This window comes from Phascolarctos cinereus, unplaced genomic scaffold (genome assembly GCF_003287225.1).
Source record: "Phascolarctos cinereus isolate Bilbo 61053 unplaced genomic scaffold, phaCin_HiC Scaffold_726;HRSCAF=1367, whole genome shotgun sequence".
Lineage (NCBI taxonomy): Eukaryota > Metazoa > Chordata > Mammalia > Diprotodontia > Phascolarctidae > Phascolarctos > Phascolarctos cinereus.
In genome coordinates, this window is record NW_027556098.1 from 409,491,508 (window position 1) to 409,516,960 (window position 25,453).

The window sequence follows — 25,453 nt, forward strand, 5'->3', positions numbered from 1 at the left end:
GACCAGGACCTCTTGGGACTTGACGCTGTACCCTTCCCACTGCCCTATAGATAAAGAGCTTCGCTTGAGGCATCTGGGTAAATAGAACACTGAGCCTGGAGTCAGGAAGACCTGAGTTCAAATCTGGCCTCAGACACTTACTACCCCTGTGATCCTGAGCAAGTCACTTAACTGCTACCTGCCTCAGTTTCCTCAACTGTAAAATGGGAATAATAATAATAATAGCATCTTCTCCCAGAGTTGTGAGGATGAAATGAGATTTGCAAACACTTGCCACAGTTCCCGGCATATAGTAGGCACTTGATAAATGTAGGGTTTTTTTTTTCCCTTTCCAACTTCCTTGAGTGTCCATGCTCTGGAGCTGAAAGGACCTTTTTAGGAAAGTCTAAGTTCAAAGGTCTCTCCTGCAGATGCTGAAAATGAGGCCCAGAGAAGGCCAGGGCCACAGAGCAAGTCAGACCCATAGCAAAACCTCATTCCCCCTGCATGGTGAGCCAAGACCCTGGGAAGAAGAGCTCTTGGGGGGGGTCTCAGAAGCAGAGATGCCTAGGGCAGGCCTGGAGAACCAAGAGAAATTGCCTATGGGCTGGGTTTAAGCTGCTTATTCTTTGTTTCAGAAGAATTCCACTCAGGTGGGGAGAGAGAAATGGAAATGGTATGCAACTCTGGGCATGGAAAGGGTAGCCTGCCCTTCTATGTTTTCTGTGAGAACCTGAGAAGCCAGTGGGATGGTGCTGCCCATGGCTCAAATGTCTTAGGATTAGCAGAAACCAGATCTCCCGGGAAACTCAGCAGCTGAGGGGGCCTGGGCCTCAAGGTCCAGAGGGACCAAGGCTTAAGGTGTTAGGGAAGGGGAGATAGCCAGTAGTACTAATCAGATCACTCAGAAGGCTTCATTTGGGTGCTGGGTTTTTCTCTCCTTGGCCCTCCTCCTTGACTCTCTGTGTCCTCCTTTGCCTCTCTTTTCTTGACTAGATTTTTCACCAGTCTCTGTGTATGTGACCACATATCTTTCTGTTTCCATCAATGTCTCTACCTCCCTCCCTCCCTCTCTTCCTCCCTCTTTCTGTTTCTCTCCCTCTCTATCTCTCTTTCCCCATCTCTTTCTTTGTCTCTCTCCCTTCCTTCTTCTTTCCCTGTCTCTGCATCTGCCTGTCTCCTATGGTCTCTGTTTCTCTCCCGAACTCCTGCCTTGGCCTCATGAGCAGAGTTGACTGTGTCTCTCCTGCTGAAGTACCTTGAGGACCTGCCCCGGAAGTAACTTCTACATTGGGACAGAGACTCAACAATGGCCCCCCATGCTCCCTCTGATCCAGCCCATCTGGCCCCCCTCTTGCCATCCCCAAACACATCAGCCTCCACTGTCTGGCCCTAGCCTCTCCCTCACCCTCCTTAACCCAAACCTGCCATTCCCTCCACCCCGTGATACCCACCTCCCTTTCCCGAGCAGCTGTCTCCCCCCACCGTCACCTCTGCTGCCTGTTCCTACTCCTAGGGCCTTCTCCTGATGAGGGCTTTTCCCACCTTGAAAAGCAAGCCCCACAATCAAGACTCCATGGGTAACGAAGCAGGGCAGGGGGTCATGGGGAAAGATGATGAGCAATACAGAGCAGAGCATGGGGCGATTCATTAGATTTGTGGTAATCCACCCCTGCAGACTGTACTGACAGAAGAATAGAATCCAGGCTGTGAGATCTGGCAAAACCTGGAGAGAGCATGGTGAGAAATTCCTAATGCTTGTGGAACTGAGCTAAATTGAGGTAAAGTGTGTCATCTACTCTGACTTCCCAGTCCTAGAGAGATGATTTGTGCAGGGACACACAGCTAGTTCAATGCTTTTCACAGTATTGGAACTTGAGCCCACATCTTCTGACTCCAAATACAGATGAGTCTGTGATGCCAGGCTGACTCCCTCTGTCCGTGTTTCTCTGAGGACCCTTCCTATCATTGGGGCATGAAACGGAGTTTGTAGTTCTCAGTCACTGTCCCTAAGCCAGTCTCCCGGGGCCTGATGTCCAAGTAGTCTGGAGGCTTGCAGGAGACCATTGAGAAGTTCTGCAGGATGGTGCTGAGAAAGATGAAGAGTTCTGATCGAGCAATACTCTCACCCAGACAGACGCATTTCCCTGTGGGTGGCAGAGAAGGGTAAATAAGAGAACCTTAATAACAACAGCAGCACCTAGTGTTCATCTAACACTTTGCTTCACCAAAAGACATAATGGGGCCCATGATGCCCCTTCTCCCAACCTGGGGACCTCATTCCATGAGACACGTGGGATAAGCAGGGATGGGGAGGACATGGGAGGCAGAGGAGAGATCCAAGCACTGTCTCTTCTCCCCTCTTCCACTCAGCCCTCACCCTCCCCAATCTTTTCTTTCTCCATTAACCACTTACACTGTAACCTCTGGAATTCCCTATTGTTAACAAACTCCTCCTTTAGAGTGCACTCCATTCTGATAACTGTCCTCTAGGCATCTCCAGGTCACTCTTCCTCCTTTCCAAGAGATTCAGTATCACCTTCCAACACCTTGTCTTCCATGTTTTTCTGTCTCTTCAATTTTCATAACTACTGTCTCAGGGCTACCTGAAGCACAAATGAGAAGATATGTGTAAAAACCACTGAGCACAGTGCCTAGCACAGTGTGGGTCATAAGGTGCCTGGCACAGTGTGGTCATAGGATTGATCACACCTTGGATCCTCCACCTGCCCCATGGCTCTACATCTGCCCCCGACTGAATTTGTCTTGGGTATCCAAGTTCCTAGTTATGACTGTTCTCCAAATGGCAGGATCGCAAGGCCCCTTCTTGTCACCTTCCTACATATCAATGTCTTTCCTAAAATGTGATGGCCAGAATTCAACACAATGATTTGGATAGGTTCTGACTAGGGTAGAAGACAGAAGGACAATCAACTGTCACAGCCTTGGACACTATCCCTCACTCCATGTAGCTTAAGATCCCATTTGTTTATTGGCTCACATGGTTGACTCATATAGCAGTTGTAGGTCCTCTTAAGATAAAGTTTGAGTTTATATTTTTGTATTGATTTTTTGATCCCATATATAAGATTTTACGTGTATCCTTGTTAAATTCATCGTCTTAGTTTTGGCCTTAGAGCCCACCAAAATCTTTTTTGGATTCTGATTCAGTCATCTAGTACGTTAGCTCACCCACACGGGTTTGTGTTGTGGGGATCTTTAATAAGAACGCCATTCATGCCTTTATGATTCTAGGTTAAACAGCATGGAGCTAAGCACAGATCCCTGGGGCACTCCACTGGAGACCTCCTACTACTGCATATCAAACCATTTAAGAGTACTTTGGGGATCTGACCATTCAACTAGCTCTGAATCCAGCTAACTGTGCCATCTTCTAGGCCACATATCACTATTTTGGTCACAAGAACATAAGATGAAAACTCCTATCCACCTCCTGAGAAAGAACTAGGAGTCTGAATGCCAATCATAGCATACTCTTTTACTCTTTTTATTTTTCTTGGATTGGTGTTTTTGTTTGTCTTTTCTTTAACAACTTAGCCAATATGGAAATGTGTCCTGTGTGACTGCACATATATAATCTATATCAAATCGCTTGCCTTCTCAAGGAGGAGGAAGGGTAAGGAGGGAAGGAAAGAATTTAGAATACAAACTTTTAAAAAAACAAATGTTAAAAATTGCTATTATGTGTAATTGGAAAAAAATAAAATATAAATATTTTCCAAAAAGAACATTATAAGAAACTTTGTCAAATGCATGGTTAAAATTCATTATCTAAACTGGGTTGGAAACATTCGGGAAGATGGCAGAGTAGGTCAGAAAATTCTAAGCTCTCCAGATTTCCTCCAGAAACAAGACAAGATAGCATTTCAGGGTGAACCTAGAGCAGCAAAAAATAAACAAACACAAAAACCCCAAGAGTTGGTACAGAACAGTGGTTCTCCTGGGACAACTGGAGAAGATCTGAAGAAAGATCTCAGGGTGCAGGTTCATTCTGAGTGAAATGTAAATGCACCCAGGCTATCTCAGCTGAAACAACAAACAACAAGTCCTAAGGACAGTTAGTTTTGGAGGTAGCCTCAGTCTCAGCCACAGGAATTCTCACCTCACAGACAGTGGAGGGGGGGGGCAGTCAGACAGGGGAAGATTGAAGGAACCTCTGCTGCCCATGGATGACGGCAGGCCCAGCTGTGCCTGGGGAAAAGGAACCAACACAGTGAGGACACTGCTGGCTGTGGGCACTTACAGGAGAGCGGAGTTCTTGGTTTTGGTTCCAAGCAGAGGGGAGAACTGATGGTTCTAGCCACTGTAGGGTCCTCAAGGAGCAAGAGCATTTCCAGCATAGTGTGCCAGGGGGTCTTAGCTGTGGCTTGGAGGAGGAAAGTGCAGAGGTTGGGCCCAAGACAAAGGTCAAAAAATAACAGAAGGACCTGAGGCCAAAGGAGCCATCCACCACACCCCAGGACTAGAGGTGATTATCATAACAAGCTGCTAAAATTTTTTAAACAAATATTTAAACAGAACAAAAATGAGTAAAGAAAAGAGAAAGAATCAAACCATAGACAGTTACTATGGGAAGAGAGAAGACCCAGGTTTGTCCTCAGAGGAGGATACTGAAGCCAGAAAAAGTTTCTCTTATCTCAAAGAGGAACATAAAATGGTCACTTGCCCCAAAAGAATTCTTAGAAAAGCTCAAAAAAGACTTTAAAAATCAAATAAGAGGTTGAAGAAAAAAATGTTTTAACTGAGAACAATCCAAGAAAATCAAGAGTATGAAAAGAAAGTCAACCAACTGGAAAAGGAGATCCAGAAATCTTAAGGAAGAAAACAACTCCTTCAAAACTAGAATTGGGCAAGGGGAAGCCAATGATGTTACAAGAGATCAAGAAATAATAGAAAACAAAAAAAAAGAATGAAAAAATAGAAAATAATGTGAAATGTAAAAACCAACCGATCTGCAGAACAGATCAAGAAGGGAAAACATAATAACAATCAGACTACCTGCAAGCTATGATCAAAAAAAGAATCTCGATACAATAATACAAGAAATAATTTTAAAATTGCCCTGAAGTTTTAGAACAAGAGGGGAAAGTAGAAATAGAATAAAATCCACCAATCGCTACCTGAAAGAGATCCCAGGATAAAACCTAGAGGATATCACAGCTAAATTTGGGACCCCCAAATTAAGGAGAAAATAGTATTAAGGAGAAACCAGAAAAAAAATTCCAATATCACAGAGCCACAGTTAGAATTACATAAGATCTAGCAGCAGCTACATTAAAAGACTGCAGGTCTTGGAACACTATAAATTGAAGAGCAAAAGAACTGGGGTTGTGGCCAAAAATATCATACCCAGCAAAGTTAGGTATAATCCTGAATGGAAAAATGGACATTCAATGAATTGATAGATTTTCAGGATTTTGTCTCAAAAAGATCAAACTGAATAGAATATTTGGCATGCAAGAGCCAGGAGAAATACAAGATAAACACCAAAGACCAATTACAAAGGAATCAATAAGGACAAATTATGTGCTTTTTATACGTGGAAATGTGAGCTGTATGCGTAAAATCGTCATTAGTAATTGCCTAGTTGGGAAGTAAGATTGGGGTAGGGCTGAGTATGATGTGAATCTAAAAAAGGAAAATTATGCAGAAAAGGTAAAAAGAATAATTTTCTCATGCAAATGAGGCACAGGAGGAAGAATGGATACAAAGGAATCAGATGGGGGAGGAAGGCTCGTAGTGCTGGAACCCTACTCACATCATGTCTGGGTTAAACAGAGAACAACATACACATTTAGAAGGGTATAATTTATAAAGAAATAAGAGGATAATGTAACAGGATGGGGGGGGCAAGTATAGAAGGGTGTTTAGGCTAACATGAATAGATTAAAGAGGGAACAACATATATGTGTGTATATGTATGTGGGTGTATGTATGTAGGTATGTATGTATAAACAACATAAGTGCTTATGTATGTGTGTATGTATCTATTTATAAATCCAGAAAGAAGCAATAGGGCAAGGGGATAGGGTGGAGGGAGAGGATGAGGGATGGATTCTTGGAGGGGGGAAGGTTAAGGAAGAGGAGGGCAAGGTAGGGGTAGAAGTAAAGCAGAGGAGTGAGGAGGGATAGGAATAGGGTAGGAATGATAGTGAGGAAAAACAGGAAGAAGGAATGTATGTAACACGTAATTATAGATGAGAATGTGAGTAGGATGAATTTGCCCATAAAATGGAAAGAGATAGCAGATCAAAAATTTGAATTCAAAAATATGTTGCTTTCAGGAAATGCTATAAAAATGAGACCTTAAATTATAAGGTGAAAGCATTGTTGAAGCATAAAATAGATACTTTTGAATATTTTAAATGAAAATTTTCTTGTATAAGTAAAGCCTATGCAGCCAAGAATAGAAGAAATACAGAAAATTAGGGGGGAACTTTCACACACAATCTCTCAGATAGAATGTGATGGGGCTGGAATATTGCTATGGTGTAGGAAATGATGAGTTGGTTGATTTAGAAAAACATGGGAAGACTTGGACTTATGAAGGAAGATGCTATCCACCTTCAGAGAAACAGATGCCAAGTAGAAATAAGCATGGTACGGTCTTACACATGTGTATAAGTGTATCCGTGTATATATGTGTATGTTTATAGATATCTATGTATATGTATATATGCTTATGTGTTTATGTATGTGTGTGTATCCATTCTTTAACCGTAGATTTGTGGAGTGGGGGAAGAGAATAAAAAGTGAACAACAGAGAACAAAAGAAAACAAAAGGAAACCAAAAAAGTTGGATGGCTTTGTAGTATTTATTGTATAGGTTTCCTTGAAATGGAAGTTTAGTGTTCTATATTGAATTCTCTCTTATGTTCTGTGACATACATGGCTAGTAAGCCAGGAAGACTTGAATTCGACTCCCGTCTCTGACTTATACTGGCTGTGTGAACTTGGGCAAGTCATTTAACTTCTCAAAGCTGTTGCCAAGTCTCTCAGACCCTCAGTTTCCAAGAAGGTGGCTGACTTGGAGTGGTAGAAGGAGTTTCCTCACTGATGAGTCCCCTAGACTCATGAAATCCTAGGTCTAATTCCTGCCACTATCCCAAAGTGATACAGTTTTTTTCTTTTTCCTTCCTTAATTTGTGTTTAAGTTTAAAATAAAATTTAAAACTAAAGAAAAGAGAAATGCTGGAAAAAAATCTGGTATGTCTACAAAAAAATAATGTGGGTCAATAGCCTTTCCCTGATCTAGTCTAGTAACCTTTTCAAAAGGGGAAATGAAGTCAATCTGACATAAGGTCTCTTTCAGGAAGAAGTTGTGGCTGGCTCCTTGTGGTCATGATGCCTTTTCCCAGATTCACTAACCATCTCATTACAAAATTTTGCCAAGAATAGAAGTCATGTTCAATGGCTTATAATTCAAAGACTCCATTTCCTTCCTTTTGTTTTGGAAAACCCAGGAGACCCCTGCCCTTCTCCCATTCTTCACAGTCTTTCAGCGCTCACTCACAGTGGCCCAGCAAGTGTATCTGACAATTCTTTCAGTCTCCTGAGATGAAGATGAAATGGGCCTAGCCACCTCTAGTGTCGTCCCTGAGTCCTCATTTTCACCCCACACATCCAACCCATTGCTTAATCTTGTTCTCAATCTCACATCTATCAGAATAGGTCTCCTTTCTTCTCACCCAGCTGCCACCCTAGTTCAGGTCCTCATCACCTCTTAGCTGGACCATTACAATAGCCTCCTAACTAGTCTCCCTGCCTCAAGTCTCTCCCACCTCCAATTCATCTTCCACTCAGTTGCCAAGGTGATTTTTCTAAAGCATGGGTCTAGCCATGTCACCCCTCTGTTCAGTGAGTTCTGTTGTTCAGTCTTTTCTATCATATCTGACCCCCTATGACCCCATTTGGGGTTTTTCTTGGAAAGAGATCAGAGTGGTTTGTCATTTCCTTCTCTAGCTCATTTTACAGATGAAGAAACTGAGGCAAACAGGGTGAAATGACTTGCCCAGGGTCACACAACTAGTAATTGTCTGAGGCCAGATTTGAACTCAGGAAGATGAGGTACTCTAATCCACTGTGGCACCACACAGCTGCCCCTCCATGAGTTCTAATTGCTCCCTATTGCTCCAGGATCAAATATGAAGTCTTTAAAATACGAAGCATGTAAGGCTCTTCCTGAGCTGGCCCATTCCTTCTCACCCAGTCTTCCTTCATTTATTCACTCTGTAGTTCAATGAAATTGGCTTACTTGTACCTCCTCAAACATCTTGACCTTTGTTCTGCCACTGGACTTCGCTGATGACTTTGCACAGCTCTGCCTCACTTAAATCCAGTTCATACACAAGTCAAGATATCATCCTGTGATGTCATTGGTCCTGTTCAAGAATGAAGGATCGACAAGAACACCTCCTCAACTCTACACACCTTTGCACTGGCTGTCCTCCATACCTGGAATGCTCTATCCTCTCACTTCTACCTCTTCCCTCAAGAGTTAGTAAGCCCTGGGGCAGCTAGGTGGTGAGGTGGATAGAGCTCTGGCCTTGAAGTCAGGAGGACATGAACTCAAATCCACTCTCAGACACATGACATTTACTAGCTGTGTGACCCTGGGCAAGTCACTTAACCCCAACTGCCTCACCAAAAAAAAAAAAAAGAGTTACTAAGCGCAAAGTGTACCCACCCACATCCCAGGTGCTAAAGCCTTTTCCTTTCAGATTATTTTTATTTATTCTTTATAGATCTTGGTCATACCTAGTTATTTACATGTTGTCTCCCGCCCCCATTAGAATGTGAGCTCCTCAAGGATAAGGACTGTGGTTTTTTACCTTTCTTTGTAGCCCCATCCCTTAGCCTATTGCCTGGCATACAGTAAGAGCTTAGTAAATGCTTATTGATGAACTGACTAATTCAGACTCGAGCTGTGGACCAGAAATGAAAACCCCATGGTAGAGGTTGATCAGGGGAATTCCTTGATTAACAAGATGAGTCTTCAGAGTACTGAGCCCCAGCCTCCTAGAAAGAAGATGGGTTTCCTGGACAACTACCAGGCTCAGAGTTGGCTATCTAGCAACCCAGTCATGGGTGCAGGATCCAGTCTTCCAGAGAGATGAGCTCCTTGGCAGCTCTAGCTTCTCAGTAAGAGGAGTTAGCTTCTTCCTTCTCCATAACATTGGAAGGAACCATATTTCAGTCCTCCTCTCTCTAAGGGGATGGCACTTCCAGGAACTCCCTATTCCTATTTCTAGAGGGCTAGATCCTGGAACTCCCAGGGTTGTGATTGCTAAAAACAACCACCTTGGGGCTGTGGCTGCCCAGCAAATTGCACACCACCATCCATCCAGGATATTGGGACTGACTCGTCCTCTGTTCTGCTTGGCCTCAGAAGGTAGAATTAGGTGTAACTTGTAGAAGTTGGTTGAGGTTAAATGTCAAGAAGAACTTCTTCATCATCTTCATCATCATCATCATCATCATTAGCAACATCATCATCATCATTGCTATCCCAAATTGGAAGCAGCAGAATGGGTGAGGTACATAAAAATCTGCTCTCTAAGTCAGGAAGACTTGAATTTGACTCCTGTCTCTGACCTATTCCGGCTGTGTGACCTCAGGCAAGTCATTTCACTTTTCAAAGCTGTAGGCAGCTCTCTCAGACCCTAAGTTTCCAAGAAGGTGGCTGACCTCGATTGGTAGAAGGGGTTCCCTCACTGATGAACCCTCTAGGATAATGAAATCCTAGGTCCAGTTCCTGTCACTATCCCAAAGTGAAGGAGGATGCCTCAGTAGAGACTGTGTTTCCCCCTCACTGTAGGTCCCCAAGCAGAGTATGGTCACTTGTAAGGAATGAGGCAGTGGAAAGTCCTTTTGACTGTATGAGTTCCAACCAGATGGCTGCTGAGGTCGTTTCCAACCCTGAAATCCTATGATTCTTTGAATTCTCCTGCTAAGATGTTAAGCCACTGTCCCTCTAAGGCCAGGAAGCTGAAATTCAAAAATCTTCTCTCTGGCCACCATAGATGAAAGTACCTTGAGCTCCAACGAATCTCTGTCCCAATGCAATCATCTAACTTCAAAGGTGCTGGTGGAAGTGAGGGCACTGCCCCTCTCCCATGAACCCAGATCTGCTCTTTGCTTTACAACTCTCTGTCTCATCCTCCACAAAGAGGTACAGACCAAAGAGCCCAAAGGTGCAGTTCCCCTTGAATGGTGACCCAGTACGAAGAGGTAGTTCTGATCCCCAACAGATGAGCCATTTAAATCACCCTGGAGGACCAGGAGCTACTCTCAATACCCCCTCAAGGTATTAATGGACACTGACCTCCCTCCACAGAGAGAAGTAAGTAAAGTCCTAAAGAAAGGCCCATCCCAGGCAGAGTAGATCAAGAGCCCACCTTACAATCAGGAAGATCTGGGTTCAAGTCCTTGACTGTGTAAACCTACACGAGTCCCTTAATCTCTCCATGCCCTAGGCAGCTCTCTTAGACTATAAACTGCAGGGCAGGTAGTATTCTATGCTGGGACAGGGTGTTCCTTGGGAACTCCCTACCAAAGGGAGAAACCACAACCAAACCCGCCCTGAAAGCTACCCAAGTTTCTTGAGAATTGGGAATAGTTTGTTTGTTGTATTTATGACCCGGCTTCTAACCAAGCCTGGAGCATTTTGGGAGCTGTCATGTATGCAAAAGAAAAGTCCTCTTGAAGAAAATGCTGTCTTCACCTGACTCTGATCACTTGCATAAGGAATGTGCTGGGTTGGTCTGGGTTGATCCAAAGCCATATATATATATATATATCTGTGGAAAGTGCAGACTTCTCAATCTGCCCTCGATTTCTAGCTTGCCTCCCCTAAGACTTCAACCTTTCCCTGTGCCCTAGGGACTTTCTGCATGATAGAGGTCAGGTCACCTCTCTTGGTATGAGCTTTCCCTACAAGTTTGCAGCTTCCAAAGTCTGTTTCTGTGTGTCTCTTCCAAAGAATGCATGGCAGCACACCTGTTTCTCTCTCCCAAAGTTGTAGCATCATTCCCACCCATTATGTAGGTGTCCATTGTCACAATTTAGCATTCTCTCCACCATTGAGAGTCAAATCTCCTTCCACATATGCAGCAGCATGCAGAATGCCTGTTACAGTTGAGAGCCCGGTTACATCACTGTATCCTCAGTGCCTAACACAATACGTGACACATATGTAGTAGGTTTTTGATGAATGCTAGTTAATCCATTGACTGAGTAGGGAACTCCCCTGATCAATTCCATACACCCTTCTCAGGAATCATCTTCTAAATCAGCTGCCCTTTTTCACAAACAACCCTTTTTCTTGGGAAAGTCCTTTCCCTCCAATCAGCAATAATGATGAAAATACTATCTATCCCTTCAGAGATCTTTGGTTTCTCACCTAACACTCTGTATTCCTTAGCAGTGGTTTCTAGATTCCATCTGGCAATATCATTTGGGCCACAGGTGTCACTGGCATAGTCATCAAATTTGACAAATGTCCGAAGGTTCCCTGCCAGGGTCTAGACACATGTCCATGGATGGCAGCAGTGATCTCTTTTCTTGACCAGCTTCTCCCTCTGTCCTCCTCAGCTGGGAAGTCACCACCTGCCACATTGTGTCTGACCTCTCACTTGACAAGCACAGGGATATCCAAGTCATTCCTTGAAGGACCAAGGCTTTCCTCCCAGAGCATCTAGATCCTCCTCTACAGGAAGGGTCACCTCTCCGTTCCCTAGCTCCAAGAGTTCTGTGTTCCTTCCCTTTCTGCTCTATGCCTATCCTTCTGCTCACCAACCTATCATAGTTAAGATGTCCCCTACGTCTTCTGACATTTTTCATTTTTGTTGTTTTCACCCCAAAACCCTGTTCCATTTCTAATAAGATCATAGATTTAGAAATGGGAGATAACTTAGAGGTTACCAAGTGCAACACTATTATTTTACAGAGAAGAAAACTGAGGTCCAGAATGAGGAAGGAACTGGTTCAAGACCACCTAGTTGGTGGAGGGAGAAGGCATTAAATTGGAAGCTGGGACTCAATCGTAGGTCTTCTCCAGACCTCTAACCACTAAATCACACTGCCCCTCAGGGCATAGGAGTAGCTGTCCAAGAGGTAATAAAAGCAAAGGTTAAGTTGTCACCTCACCCACCCACATCCCCAATGAGCCCAGCTTCCAAAATGGAGCAAAGACCCAATTGCTTTCCCTGGTATGGGAAAAGAACCCTGGATTTGGAGTCATAGGAACAAGGCTTGGGTTTGGCCCATGCCAATAATTCATTGAATCACCTTAGTGAGTTCCCTTCCCTTCTCTTCTCTTACTTCATTGGCAAAATGGGAATGATATTTGCACTGCCCACCTCGTAAGGCCAGTTGTGGCAAAAACCTTTTGCAAACCTCCAGGTGCCAGAGAAAAGGGATTTATTATGTAGATTATTATCCTACACTAAATAAAGGAGATAGCAACCCCTCCCCTCTTTGTGGAAGTTGGGAGAGGGCCTAAAGATTGGATGGCGGTAGAGACGGGGGGGGGGCCGCAGATAATGTTGGGCTCAGTTGACACACTGCTTAATTTTACTGGAAAGTTTTTGTTCTTCTTTATTGTTTGTTTCAATAAGGATTAGCTTTCTGGTAGATGGCGTAGGAGGAATATTTTTTGAAATTAAGGAAGTACAAAAATGAAAGCTGTCAATAAATTTTTAAAGGAAAATAGTTTGTTTCTTTTAATAAAGAGAGAACTCTTAATGGGGAAAAAAGTCCACCATTTTTAGTATTACTTAGGAAAACCCAGATTAGAAAAGGAGAGATCCACTTCTGTTTGATGCAGATATCTCTTTGGGGGAAAACTGCCTATTTTTCTGTTACAACACTCCTCTACTTCTCTTTCTCTATAACTTGGTATCCAGCCAGGCAAGGCATCATTGCAAGGCTCTAAGCTGGCATTCTGTTTAATCAACCTATACCTTGTTTGATGGTTGGCACCCATCCTGATATAAGGTTCCATAACTGACAAGTACAGGCAGAGTTGTAGCCTGCCTCTCTCTCTCTCTCTCTTTCTCTCTCTCTCTCTCTCTCTCTCTCTCTCTCTCTCTCTCTCTCTCTCTCTCTCCCTTTCTCCCTCTTTCTCTCCCCTCTCTTCCCCTTCCTCCCTCTCTCTCTCTCTCTCTCTCTCTCTCTCTCTCTCTCTCTCTCTCTCTCTCTCTCTCTCCACCTCTGTGTGTGTGTGTCTCACTGACATGTACTTACCCAAGGAGAAAGGGATGAAGGCTTCATTCTTTTTCAGAGCTCCTTGGGTATCCAAGAAGTGGTTGGGGTCAAAGATACGTGGCTCCTGAAAATGATGAGGATCTTTCAGACTGGAGCTCAGGAAAGGAACACATCAGTACCCTGGTGTGAATGTGAGGGAGAAGGGCTCAAAGTAGGTAGCAACGTAGCTCCCCTTACTTCTGGGGAAATTCTAGGATTTCTAACACTGGAAGGGAGAAGCATAGTGTGCCCACATCAGGGGTGCTGCAAGCATTGACTTTGGGCACTCACCACTCCAAAGACTCGAGGACCCCAAATGACTTTACCTTGGGAAGTAAGTAGCCTCGGAAGGAGGTATTCTCAGTCACCATGTGAGGTATATGCAGAGGGAGGAGGTCACTGAATCTCTGGATTTCATGGATGACAGCATCAGTGTAGGGCATTTTGGCTCGATCCTGGAGTTCTGAGAACGGTTCTTCCCTATTACCCGATCAACCTCTTCCTGGACTTTCTCTGGGGCAGAGGAAGGGACATGTAAACCCAATTCACAGAAGGGCCCCAGAGCGAAAGTGGAGAACACGCAGATTAGTGGGTGCCACTGCTTTATCAAGCAGTCTGGTGGCATTCAAAATAAGGCAAAAGAACTCTGACATGGGCAGTTAGGTGGCATTGTGAATTGAGTGCCAGGCCTGAAGTCAGGAAGATTCAGTTTCATGAAATCAAATCTAGCCTCAGATATTAGCTGTGTGACCCTGGGCAGGTCACTTGACCCTGTTTGCCTCAGTTTCCTCATCTATAAAATGAGCTGGAAAAGGAAATGGCAAACCATTCCAGTACTTCTGCCAAGAAAATCCCTTTCAGAGATTTGGTGTGTAGCATTGCTTTTGCTCATCCAGGTCAGAACACTCACAAACACCGACTGATCTGATGAAAATAATGGGGAAATTCAGAAGCTGCTAAATGAAAACATGAGAACTCCCCAGGGTTTTCCAGCAGGATAGTTCATTTGAACTGCCTCAGGAAGATTCTGATGATCACCTGGCAGGATAAGATGCCAGTCACTTAGGTACTTCCTCAAACCAAACTGTCAAGCATTCAACTATACTGCATAAAGCTCAGATCTAATGGGCTGGCCACATTGTTCAAATGCCAAATGTATGCTTGCTAAAAGGACTATGTTACAGAGTACTCACATGGGGCAAGAGCTGACATGGTGGTCAGAAAAAGTGGTACAAGGACACTCTCAAGGTCTCTCTTAAGAACTTTGGAATTGATTGGGTGACATGGCAGACACTGGCACAGGACCACCTAGCATAGTGTGCCCTCATCAGAGAAGGTGCTGTGCTCTATGAGCAAAGCAGAATTGAAGTAGCTCAGAAGAAATTTGAGATACGCAAATTTAGAGAATCCACTCCAAATGTTCACATAGACTGTTTGTGCTTGGCCTGTGGTAGAGCATTCCAAGCTCGTATTGGTCTGACCACCAATCAGACACTCTGTAACTTGACTCTAACATAGTGATGTCATTTGGTCCTCCTCAACAAAGGACAACCAAGTAATAAAACCCCAAACATAGTCATGGAGTGTCAGACAGGACTGAAAAACGACTTACTACAACAACTCTGACCACTTCCACAATGGAGCCCATTCAGGAAAAGTTAACCTGGAATCTCTAAGAGGCACTCACATTTGACTTGCCTAAGAAAGTCTGGGATAATGGAAGAGACCAACCGTTGATGTGCCTCTTACCTGCAAAGTGCTCATGAGTTGAATAAAGAATAACCAAGGTTTCCTTAAACTTTTAAGAAGCCATTTGGAAAGCCAACTAGAAGGTCATTTAAGTCCTCATTTCCCAAGTATTTATGAAACCCTTACTGTAGGAGAAGCCCCTTAATTCCCTGCTTTGTTTCCAAGATAAAAAAAAAATCACAGGACTTGGATGAAATGGGAGTTATTAACTCAATTCCTCCTGGTGAAATAAAGAGTCCTTCCCAGGCCTTATCACTTCTCTGACACTGCCTCTTAATTTCCTCTAGACCTTACCACCTGCGCTGCCACCACTTTCTAAGGTGCTCTAAGTCTTACCAACTTCCAGACCTCTGAAATTGTCACCTGCCTTACTCTTGCTCCTCATCTCCAACTCCTAGCTTCCTTGGCTTGCTTCAAGTCTCAACTAAAATTCCATCTTCTGAAAGAAACTTTCCTGATCCCCTTTAATGCTGGTACTTCCCTTCTGTTGATTACCCTCAATGAATCCAGTGTATATAGTTTGTACAGAATTAATTGAAGTTATATGGATTTTTCCCTATTCGACTGACAACTTCCTGAGGACAGAAGTGTTTTCTTTATAATCCCAGTACAGTGCCTGGCACATAGCAAGTGTTTAATCAATGTGTTTTCATCTGACTTACCTACCAGTGTAACTTAAGAACCCTTGGACCACTGCCCCTTAGGACTTCTGGGTGTTTCCATCTGCCCTGTGGATGAACTTTCTTTATTGTGTTATTTCCCCAGTAAGAGTATGAGTTCTTACCGGCAGGAACTGTCTCTATCTTTTGTTTGACTCCCTGGCGCTTAGAACAGTGGTTGGCATATACCAAGTGTCTATTAGATGCTTTTTCATTCATTCATTCATTGATTCATTATTACAAGTCTGAAAAGAGTATTTCTTCAGAGTCAGAATGTGAGGTAGGAAACCAGTGTAGGGATAAGGGGACAATTCTCTGAATGAGGAAGTGGAAAGAATAGCATTTCAAAGGGATTTGTTTCTCAGGCTGGTCTTACCTAATGTTTGGGTAAATTATCTAGAGGGGGAAGGCCACCTCTGTTTCTTGCTGTCTCAAGGTATCCACCTTCTGGAATCTTCTTTTTTCACTGTCTCTTTCATGATTATCATTATTAGTGATGGTGATAATGATAATAGTTACCATTCATATAGCACCTACTACTTGCCTGGCACTTTGCAGAGCACTTTATCTAATTCATCTCATTTGATCCTCACAACAACCCTGGGAGATAGGGGTTATTTTTATCCCCATTTTACAGTTGAGAGTAAACTGAGGCAGGCAGAGGTTAAATGACTTACCCAAGGTCCCATAGTTAGTTAAGTGTCTGAGGCCTGATTTGAACTCGGGTCTTCCTCACTCTATCCACTGCACCACTTAGCTGTCTCTCTTGAGGCCAGACATGTTCAAGATATGGGTCTGATTCTCAGGACGTTCCCAGAAACTGCTTGAAGCGGCTTAGCTTAAATGTGGACAAAGTTTGAGAGCTTCACTGAGCATCATAACTGGAAGGTGCCTTGGAAGACCATCCAAGTTTCCCTTGACATTTTTTGACTTGGCAGGAGCCTCTGTGGCCATCTGGACCAATTTACACTCTGAAAGAAGAATTCTCACTACAACACACCCAGCAAGTGGTCAGCACCAGCCTGGAGGCCCCTAGCCAGGGGGTTGCCCACCCAGCTTCCCGAACCAGCCATTTGCTTCTACTTTGAAACAGCTCTCACAGTTAAGAAACTTCCTTGTCTCAAGTTGGCCACTTTGTCATTTCCCCCCATTGCCCCTGACTCTGCTTCCTGGAGGCAAGTAGAAAGCTACTTCTTCCTCCACAGGACTGTCCTTCAGATACTAGCAAGATGCTATCACCTCCTGGCCCCACCTCCTATCCCCAAAGTCTTCTCTTCTCCAGGTTAAGCATACATAGTTTCTTAAATTGCTATTCGTATGACAAGGACTCAAGGCCTTCCAACACCATGGTTGCCCTCCTCCAGATACTGTCCAGCTTATCAGCACCTTTCCTAAATCGTGATGTCCAGAACCATACAGAATGTTCTAGTTATGTTCTGATGAGGGTGGAGTACAAGGTTAGCAGAACTAGTACCTCCTTGTTCCTGGAAACTATGTCCCTCCTTATGGAGTCCAAGGTCCCTTTTCTGGCTGGTACAGCCAATGGCTGATGCATATTGAGCAAGTAGCCTACTAAAACCTTCAGATCTTTTCTAAGCTATTGTCTAACTGTGACTCCCCACCTTATACCTGAGTTCTTTTTTTAACAAGATGTAAAACTTTAATTTAATCTAATTCCTAATAGATTCATTCTACTAGATTCAGTCCAATGTTCTAGTTTGTCCAGGTCTTTTCTGGATCCTATGCTATTTTCTACATGGGAAAACTGAGTCCCAGAGAAGGGAAGGACTTGCCTAAGGTCCCCTATAAAGCCAGAGGTAACACAAGCACCACAATGTTAGCCTCTGGGCTCTCAGTACTCTCACCTTCAGGAGCCCCAGGGATGCCCTCCCAAAATGCCTGCTCACCTGCCACCCAGGGATATTTGAGAAGCAGGAGGCAGCCATAGTGCAGAGTGGTGCTGGTTGTCTCAGTGCCGGCAAAGAACAAATTCAGGACGGTAAAGATGAGGGACTTATGATCAAACTCAGAACCTGGGACCTCCTTCTCCTAGGGTGGTTGACAACAAATACAGAAGGAGGGGACACAGAGAGCCAGCAGAATCCTTCCATGCATCTCACTGCCTCTTCTTTATGGGGCCCATCTCACGGACTGATTCTTCCTGTCTGAACTGATCTCTGTCCTTTTCTATCTCCATTTTGTCAGCCCGTATGTGCATTAGTGTTTCCCTTCCCATATCTCCCTCTCCTTGTCTCTTAGCATCACCCTTTTCTCTCTGTCTTGGTTTTTCTTCCTCCTCACCCCTGTCTCTCTATCCCTCCCCTTCAGCCTCTCCCTTCCCGTTGTCCCTCTCCCCATGCCCCTCTATCTCTCCATCTTTCCTGGGTTTCTCTGTGTCTCTTCCTGCCTCCTGTCTCTGTGCGCACACACACACACACACACACACACACACACACAACACACACAACCCCCCCCCCCACACCCATCACATTCCTTTTCTGTGAGTCTCACCAGTTCCTGTGTGTTGAGGGAGGGGAAGGAAGGGAGACTTACTTTCTCTATGCAGAGCAGGAAATTGTTGACAAAGTCTTGCAGGACCCTGGGGTCCAGGCTCTCTTGGTGCTTCTCAACATTGCTAGCAATAAAGTCTTTGGTGTTGCTGAGCAATTTTCAACACTCGGCGATGGGGCCCAGGAAAACACTTCAGCAAGCATGGGAAGTGTTCAGACAACTGGGGAGAAAGGACAAGGGGTAGGGCTCAGGCCTGGCTGACCCCAGCCCCAGCAGGTTCTGCATCTCTCAGCACACTTCACTGGAATTGATCCAAATGCCCTCCTTCCCACCGTGACCTTCCCTTACCCTCAGCCCCAACCTGCCCCTTCCAAACACCATAGCTCTATGTCCCCATGCCCCGTCCTTTTGTCCATCCTCCCTTTTCTTCCTTCTGGATTTTGTCTACATGACTGGAAATATAATTTAATATTCCAAATGAATACTGCACAGGAGCTATGTCATTGTCTCTCATAAATGTCACATATATGTGTGTCCTATCCCTACTGCAACTAGGTGATACAGTTGATAGCAAGTGTTGAGTTCAAATTAAGCCTCAGACACTTACTGACCATTGTGAGGATGAAATGAGGCAATCTTTGTAAAGGGATTCCCAAACTTTAAAGTGCTGTATAAATAGAATTATTATTATCATCATCATTGTCACCATATTAGGGACTAGTAAGGTCATGCTGTCTCTTGCTCCAACATTATCTTTGTGTGTCTGTCTCTTATCTTTTCCCCGTCTTTCTCAGTCTCCCTAGATTTCAGTAAGCCTTTTTTAATCACTTGCTGTGTTCTTGTCCCCTTGCTTGGCTCTGGGGATACAAAACAGTCTTCACTGCCTCCCTGTATCTCCTCCCCCTCCTCGCATGCTTCCCTCTCTGTCCTCTCCTTTCCGTTTCCCCTTATCTCCCTCCCTATGTGCTCCCTTCCCTTTATTATCTCTTGGTTCCTTCTCTCTGTGTCCATGGTGTCCCCCTGTGCACCCCTGTATTCGCCCTCCTTGGGTCCCCAAGTCACACCTGAATCCAGGAGGAGCTGATAATGGTAAAAGCTTCAGTTAACATGTTCAGCAATCCCTGGAACTCAATATCCTGGTATGCGAAGCGCTTGCCAAACACAAGAGAGCAGATGATGTTGGCCATGACTGAATGGAAAAGGAAGGTGGGGTCCAGAAGGGCCCCCGGACAAAGGAGAGATAAGAAAGGAGGGAATTTAGGGGAGAGGGAAGAAGCTCCTAGGTGTCTCCTCTCTGTCTCTTTGTTTTCTTTGGTAGCCCAGGATAATCTGTTTCTTTTGTCTCTGTGAAAATCCTCAGGGCCAGAGAAAATGATTAACAGAGGGAGCAAATTCTAAAACTCCAGGAAAGGGAAAGGACCATTCTTCCCACTTCTGGAGTCCATTGTGTGAAAGGAGTAGGAGAGAAAAGGACACCATCTGGGACTTGTCCTCTCTCCTTTCTTCTATTCTTTCCCATTCCAACTTTGGGAGGGGAGATGACAGAAGTCATAAGCAGTGAGCCTGACAAGGGACCTTGGAGCAGAACCTAGAGGGGAAGAGTATATCCTATACCACAGGCGATGTTGCCCAGAACTGGCTGAATGCCTGTAGCTACTATGAACCCTGTGGCTAGTGAACCAGGCAGAATTCCATAATCTCTACTTTTTCTGGATCTTTGAGCACAAGATGAGAGTGTAAAACGCTCTCTCCCCCATTCCTTTTCTATGAGCTTGCCATTATTCATGCTTTGGAAACAGCAACATCCACACTGGAGACATGGGAGAGAGTGGGTGTGGTGGGGAGGGTTGATATTGTCTTTTGCATTTCAAATACATGTTATTAATACATACATGCTCGCAAATACTAAGTGTCATTACCTATGAATGGTAAGGAAAGAGATCTGAGAAAGAGAAGTACTTACAAGGGGTGCAGATAATCAAGCCAGATATAAATAATGTTTCATATTCTAATAGTCAATTAATATATCATCCCAGGAATCAGAGAGAAACCGCAGGCGAAGCCCCATCTGGAGCATCAGCCTGCCGGAAGGGCACTGACTCTGCACTAAGCAGGGCAGAGAAGTGGCAGATCTGGAACAGCTCAGCAGAGTACTCCCTGGTGAGTAATAAAAATAACAACAACAATAGTCACCATTTCTATAGCACTTAGTATGTGCCAGGCATCGTGCTAAGCACTTTGCAAATATTATCTCATTTTATGCTCACGACAACCCTGGGAGGTCCATGCTATTAGTATCCCCATTTTACAGATGAGGAAACTGAGGCAGACAGAAGTTGGGTGGCTTCCCCAGGGTCACACAGCTAGGAAGTATCTGAGGTTAGATTGAACTCAGGTCTTTCTGAATCCAGGTTCAGCGCTCTAGCCACTGTGCACCTAGCGGCCTCAACACGTATGTTGAGTAAAATATGTGTTGCACTTTGACCTCATTCAAGTCCTTTGGCTGGATTTTTACCTATGTAAAATTGGCACGTATGAACCGATCCCCTGAATAATTGCTATTACAGCACAGTTGTTTACTTGCCTCATGTAGATGTCACATGTTGGGGGACTCTGAGAAAACCATTTTGAGTTTTCTTTTGTGCTTAATCTTCATGCTCTCCCGTTCCCTTTCTTCTCTTGTTCTGTGCCTGTCTGAGTCTTTACATTTCTCCCTTTTATTGTCTGTGTATCTGTCTCCCCTCTGCATGTCTGCATCTGTCTCTGCTGTCTCCTCTCCTCACCCTGGGATTTCTGGAGTTCCTCTACCAAGCATTGGGCTTCAGTCTTTCTGATATCTTCAACATTCTTCTTTCCCGTCCCCAAGTCCCTGAGGGTAGTAATTGAGAATCTGCAAAGTGTCTTCCAATGTTGTGGTCTACCACTGCAAAAGAATCCCGGGGGAAAGAGAAAGGAAGAGGGGATGGGAAAGAGGGAGGGAGCTAAGACCCTTGCCCACTCATATCATCAATATATCACATATTTAACCCTCAAGACCATGCCCTCAACATCCTCCCCCACATAACTCTTTTTGGATCTTACTATTCTTGCCCCGACATTCCTCACCCCCACAATTCTCATCCCCCATCCTGATGTTGCCTTCCACCCTCTTTCCCTAGGTCACTCTTCTCTGGCTTTCCCTCCCTTTTCTCCAATGTCCCTCCTCCACATACCTTATCCACTACATTATTCTTCCCTGACTCCCTATCACCCTCCTCCCCAATCTTCTCTCCCTAGCTCTTTCCTGCATCATTTCCCATAACTCATCTCCCCCAGGTCACTGATTCCCAAACTTTTCTGGCTTCCTCTTCTTCTATACCTCGAGTCCCATCCTGATGCTGGTCTTCACAATCCCACTGCCTTTCCTCACTGAACTCCTCCTGTCCTGATCTTCACCCTCTGCACTACCCACACACATATAGTTTCCCCACATCCTGCTCACCACATCCCTGGAAGACTGAATCAGATATGGCAAGGATCACGGCCACTGAACACCTTTGCATTCTTCACCACAGCTTCTTTCACAGCCTCTGGTCCGCATATGACAACCACCGGCCGGGTGCCCAGACAGACAGTGAACACATCCCCATACTTATCTCAAAACTGTGGGGCAGACCCACCCACTCTGTCATGCTCCTGACAGGTCCTGGATACCCCATGGTCTCAAAGCTCTGTCCACCTCTGTCCTGGGCCCCAAGGCATAGGTTTAAAACTGAGGTCTTAGATAATATGGTCTCTAATTTCTTTCTCAGATTAGCATCCTCTATTCTAAGCTCAGCTAGGTGGTGCAGTGGGTGGAGTACTGGGCTTGTGGTCAGGAAGACTCATCTTCCTAAGTTCAAATCCAGCCTCAACACTCACTAAATGACTGAGGCTGGACAAGTCACTTGACCCTGTTTGCCTCAGTTTCCTCATCTGTAAAATGAGGTGGAGAAGGAAATGGCGAACCACTATACTATCTTTGCCAAGAAAACCTCAAATGGTATCCCAAAGAGTCAGACAGGACTGAAAAGAACCGAACAACAAATTCTAAGGTCCTTTCCAGTTCTGACGTCCTTTGTTCTACACTCATGGAATCTTCGATATTTAGAGAGAAAGGGCTTTATTGATCATTCGGTGCAGACATGTAAAATTCTTGGCCCACTAGCCAAATGTGGCCTGAACCAGAGTAAAATGTAATTGGGAAATGTTTAATAAAATAAATGTACATTACAACATAGATAATGCTAAATTGAGATTTTCTAAGCTACTGTCCACCGTGCAAGGATCTGTGTCTATGTGACGCTGACACTGCTCATCAGTTCTAATCTCCTTATATTACAGATGAGAAAACTGAGGGCCAGAGATGCTAAGTGCTTTTCCCCAAATTACGCAGCTAGTAAGTCAAGTCCATAGGCATTGATTACCAACCTCCTATGATCCAGGCACTCTGTGTGCTAAGCGCTTGCAGTACTAGGAAAAGCAAAAGTAGTCCCAACCTTCAAGGAGCTCACATTCTAACAGAGAAAACAATGTGTCAACAACTCCATGTATGCAAGTTATATCCAGGGTAAATGAGATAATCTCAGAGGGAAGGCACTAGCAGTAGCAGGGACAGAGAAAGGATGGGATTTCAGCTAAGAAGAGAAAGAATCAGAATTTATTCCCGTGTTCTCAGACCTCAAATCCTCAAGCCTTTCTCCCTTTTCTTTTTCTTCTGTCTTCACCTGCTTCTATATCCAGCCAAGACCTCAGACCTTGCTCCTTTAGGTCATTGATGTAGGGCTAGAAGGGACCTTAGAAGTCACTTAATTCAACATCATCATTTTGCAGATGAAGAAACTGAAGCAAAAGAGTAAAGTGACTTGCCCAGGGTCACACAGCTATTAAGTGTCTGAGGCTAGATTTGAACTCATCTTGAAGATGAGTCTTCCTGACTCCAAGCCCAAGTGCTTTCTGCACTATGATGCCACCTATCTGCAGAAAGGACCTTAGAAGTTACTTAATTCAACATCATCATTTTATAGATGAGGTAACTGAGGTGAGGGATTTGAGTGATTTGCCCAAGGTTGTCCAGGTAATAGGTGGTAGGGCTGGGATTTGAACCGAGGTCTTCCAAACACCAAACCCAGTGCCCCTATGCACAACATCATACTCACACGTGCTTCCAGAGCTCCCCTTCTTTGAGGGCCTCTCCCCCTTTACCAGTAGTCTGACCTCCCACATCTCCCTCATTGATGAATAATTTCAGAGTACTTAATCCCAGGGGAGCAGACATCAGACCCAGATCTTCTCTTGGAAGGTATCCAGGGTTCTCCAGCACACTCCTCTCCCGAACCCCCTCCTCTTGAGGGATACCAAAGCACTGCTCTGACCCAGAGAGAAAATAGAGCAGGAAACTACATCACTGTAGGCAGCCCCAGCACAGCCCTGGCCCAGGGAGGTCCTACACCCACTCAGTTACCCAGACAAAAGGATGGCTCACCGCCAGGAAGACATGGCATGGCGGGCAATGTGTAGCAGGTTGCCTAGCAGAGGCAGAGGTGGGGGCCCTGGAGGGAGGTTGCCCTTCTGGGGTCTATGGACTAGGAGCAGAAGGAGCCCCAGGAAGACAGCCAAGAAGAAGAGGCTTGCAGCATCCATGGCTTGTCCTCTGATGGTCCAGTTGCCTCCTTCCCCTCCCTGCTGCCTGGCCTGGGCCTTTATCCCAGTGGAGAAAGGAGGCTCTACCACCCCCCACTCATAGCTAGGTAATTATCATGCCTAAAGGAGTGGCTCACCCCCTCCTAGCCTTCAAGCTGAGACAACGAACTATCATAGGACCAGATGACCCTTCCCTGGTCCCATGCCTGAGTAGGATGTTCCTTTTCCCCTTATGGGCCACCTGGCTCTGCCTGGCCCTTTGTCTCTTCCTGTCCCTCCTCTTCTCTTCCCAAGACAACAGTCAGAAGGAGGAGGCCTACAGGCCACAGCCTCTCTCAGTCAATCTGTTTCTATGTCAGTGTGTAGGCCCACTCCCACACCCGACCTACACTATGGCCTTACAGATCCCATGCTGATACAGTCATAATTGTCTGAGTATTTACTGGTGAGGTAGGATGGCTCCTAACTTTACCCAGATGCTAATTAGTGCAGGTGGAAGGTGACCTGACCTGTGGATCTGGAGGAGGACTGCGGACCCCTAGCTCAGACCTGAGCCAAACCCATGTGAGGCTGGGGATGTGGAAGGCCTCCCTTCCACCACTTCAGGCTTGAATTCAGCTGCCGTCCAAGGGCTGGATCCTTGGCGAGCAGCCAGGATGATACAGGTTTCCCAAATCCCTGTCCTATAAGTATCAATTAAGGAGCTGATGATACTTAGCTTGGAGAGGGGGAGACTGGGCAGGGTGGGGGTGGGATAGAGCAGGTGAGAGATGTCTTAGAGAATTGAAAGGCCCTCCCATGGAAAAAGCATTGGAGTGTTCCCTTTGGCCCAGAGAGCAGTGCTGGGAACAATGGGTGGAAAAGGTCCATTTAGGCATGATGTCAGGAAAAGCTTCCTAATAGTTAGAAGCACCCTAAGGTGAAATCAGCTGCTGAGAGGTTCCTCTTCTGTAGAAGTACTCAAGCAGGGCTCATTAACAACTCATTGGGTGTATATTAGTAGGAATTGGAGGAGAGGGGATGAATTGGACTATATGGCCCCTGAGGTCCCCTCCAGCTCTGACATTCTGTGACCTCTGACCTATGAACTGGCCTTGCCCTCAAGGAGACCCTGGTTGGACAGAGAGAAGTAATTGTTCAAGGGTTGAGGAGGTGGATATGATGGCCTCAATGACTGACATTCTGTGATCTGTGATCTGAGGGAAAAGACACAGTCCTTGGGGAACCCTCACTCTGGGTCTCTCTGAAACTGACCCTGAAGCTGCCACTCCCGCATATGGTGACAGCCATGTTCAGAGGCCATATATCCATAAAGTAGGCCGATGAGCAAAGTTTCAATGTTCAGGACAAGAACAGCAGTTGCTTCGTTGAGTGGATCTCCAACAATGTGAAAATGGCCATCCGTGACATCCCATCCTGGGGGCCTGAAAACGTCTACCGCTTTCATTGGTAACACTACTGCCATCCAAGAGCTATTTAAGCCCATTTCTGAGCAGTTTGCAGCCATGTTCTTTAGAAAGGCTTTCTTACATTGGTGTACTAGAGAAGGCATGGATGAAATGGAATTCATTGATGTGGAAAGCAACCTGAATGATTTGGTTTCTGAATATCAGCACTATCAGCATGCC

General features: G+C 45.0%; 1 protein-coding gene and 1 pseudogene across 1 annotated transcript in view; one reads left to right on the forward strand and one right to left on the reverse strand.

Annotated features, from left to right (window-relative positions):
• Positions 1 to 1,944: 1,944 nt before the first annotated feature.
• LOC110203818 (cytochrome P450 2B6-like) lies at positions 1,945 to 23,825 on the reverse strand (annotated as a pseudogene).
• Positions 23,826 to 25,375: 1,550 nt separating this feature from the next.
• The window catches only part of CYP2S1 (cytochrome P450 family 2 subfamily S member 1), a 9,974-nt gene continuing 9,896 nt past the window's right edge, over positions 25,376 to 25,453 (forward strand). Inside the window, exon 1 of the mRNA XM_078146241.1 lies at positions 25,376 to 25,423. Coding sequence (XP_078002367.1) covers positions 25,376 to 25,423 — 48 coding nt within the window. The remainder of the gene's footprint in view (positions 25,424 to 25,453) is intronic.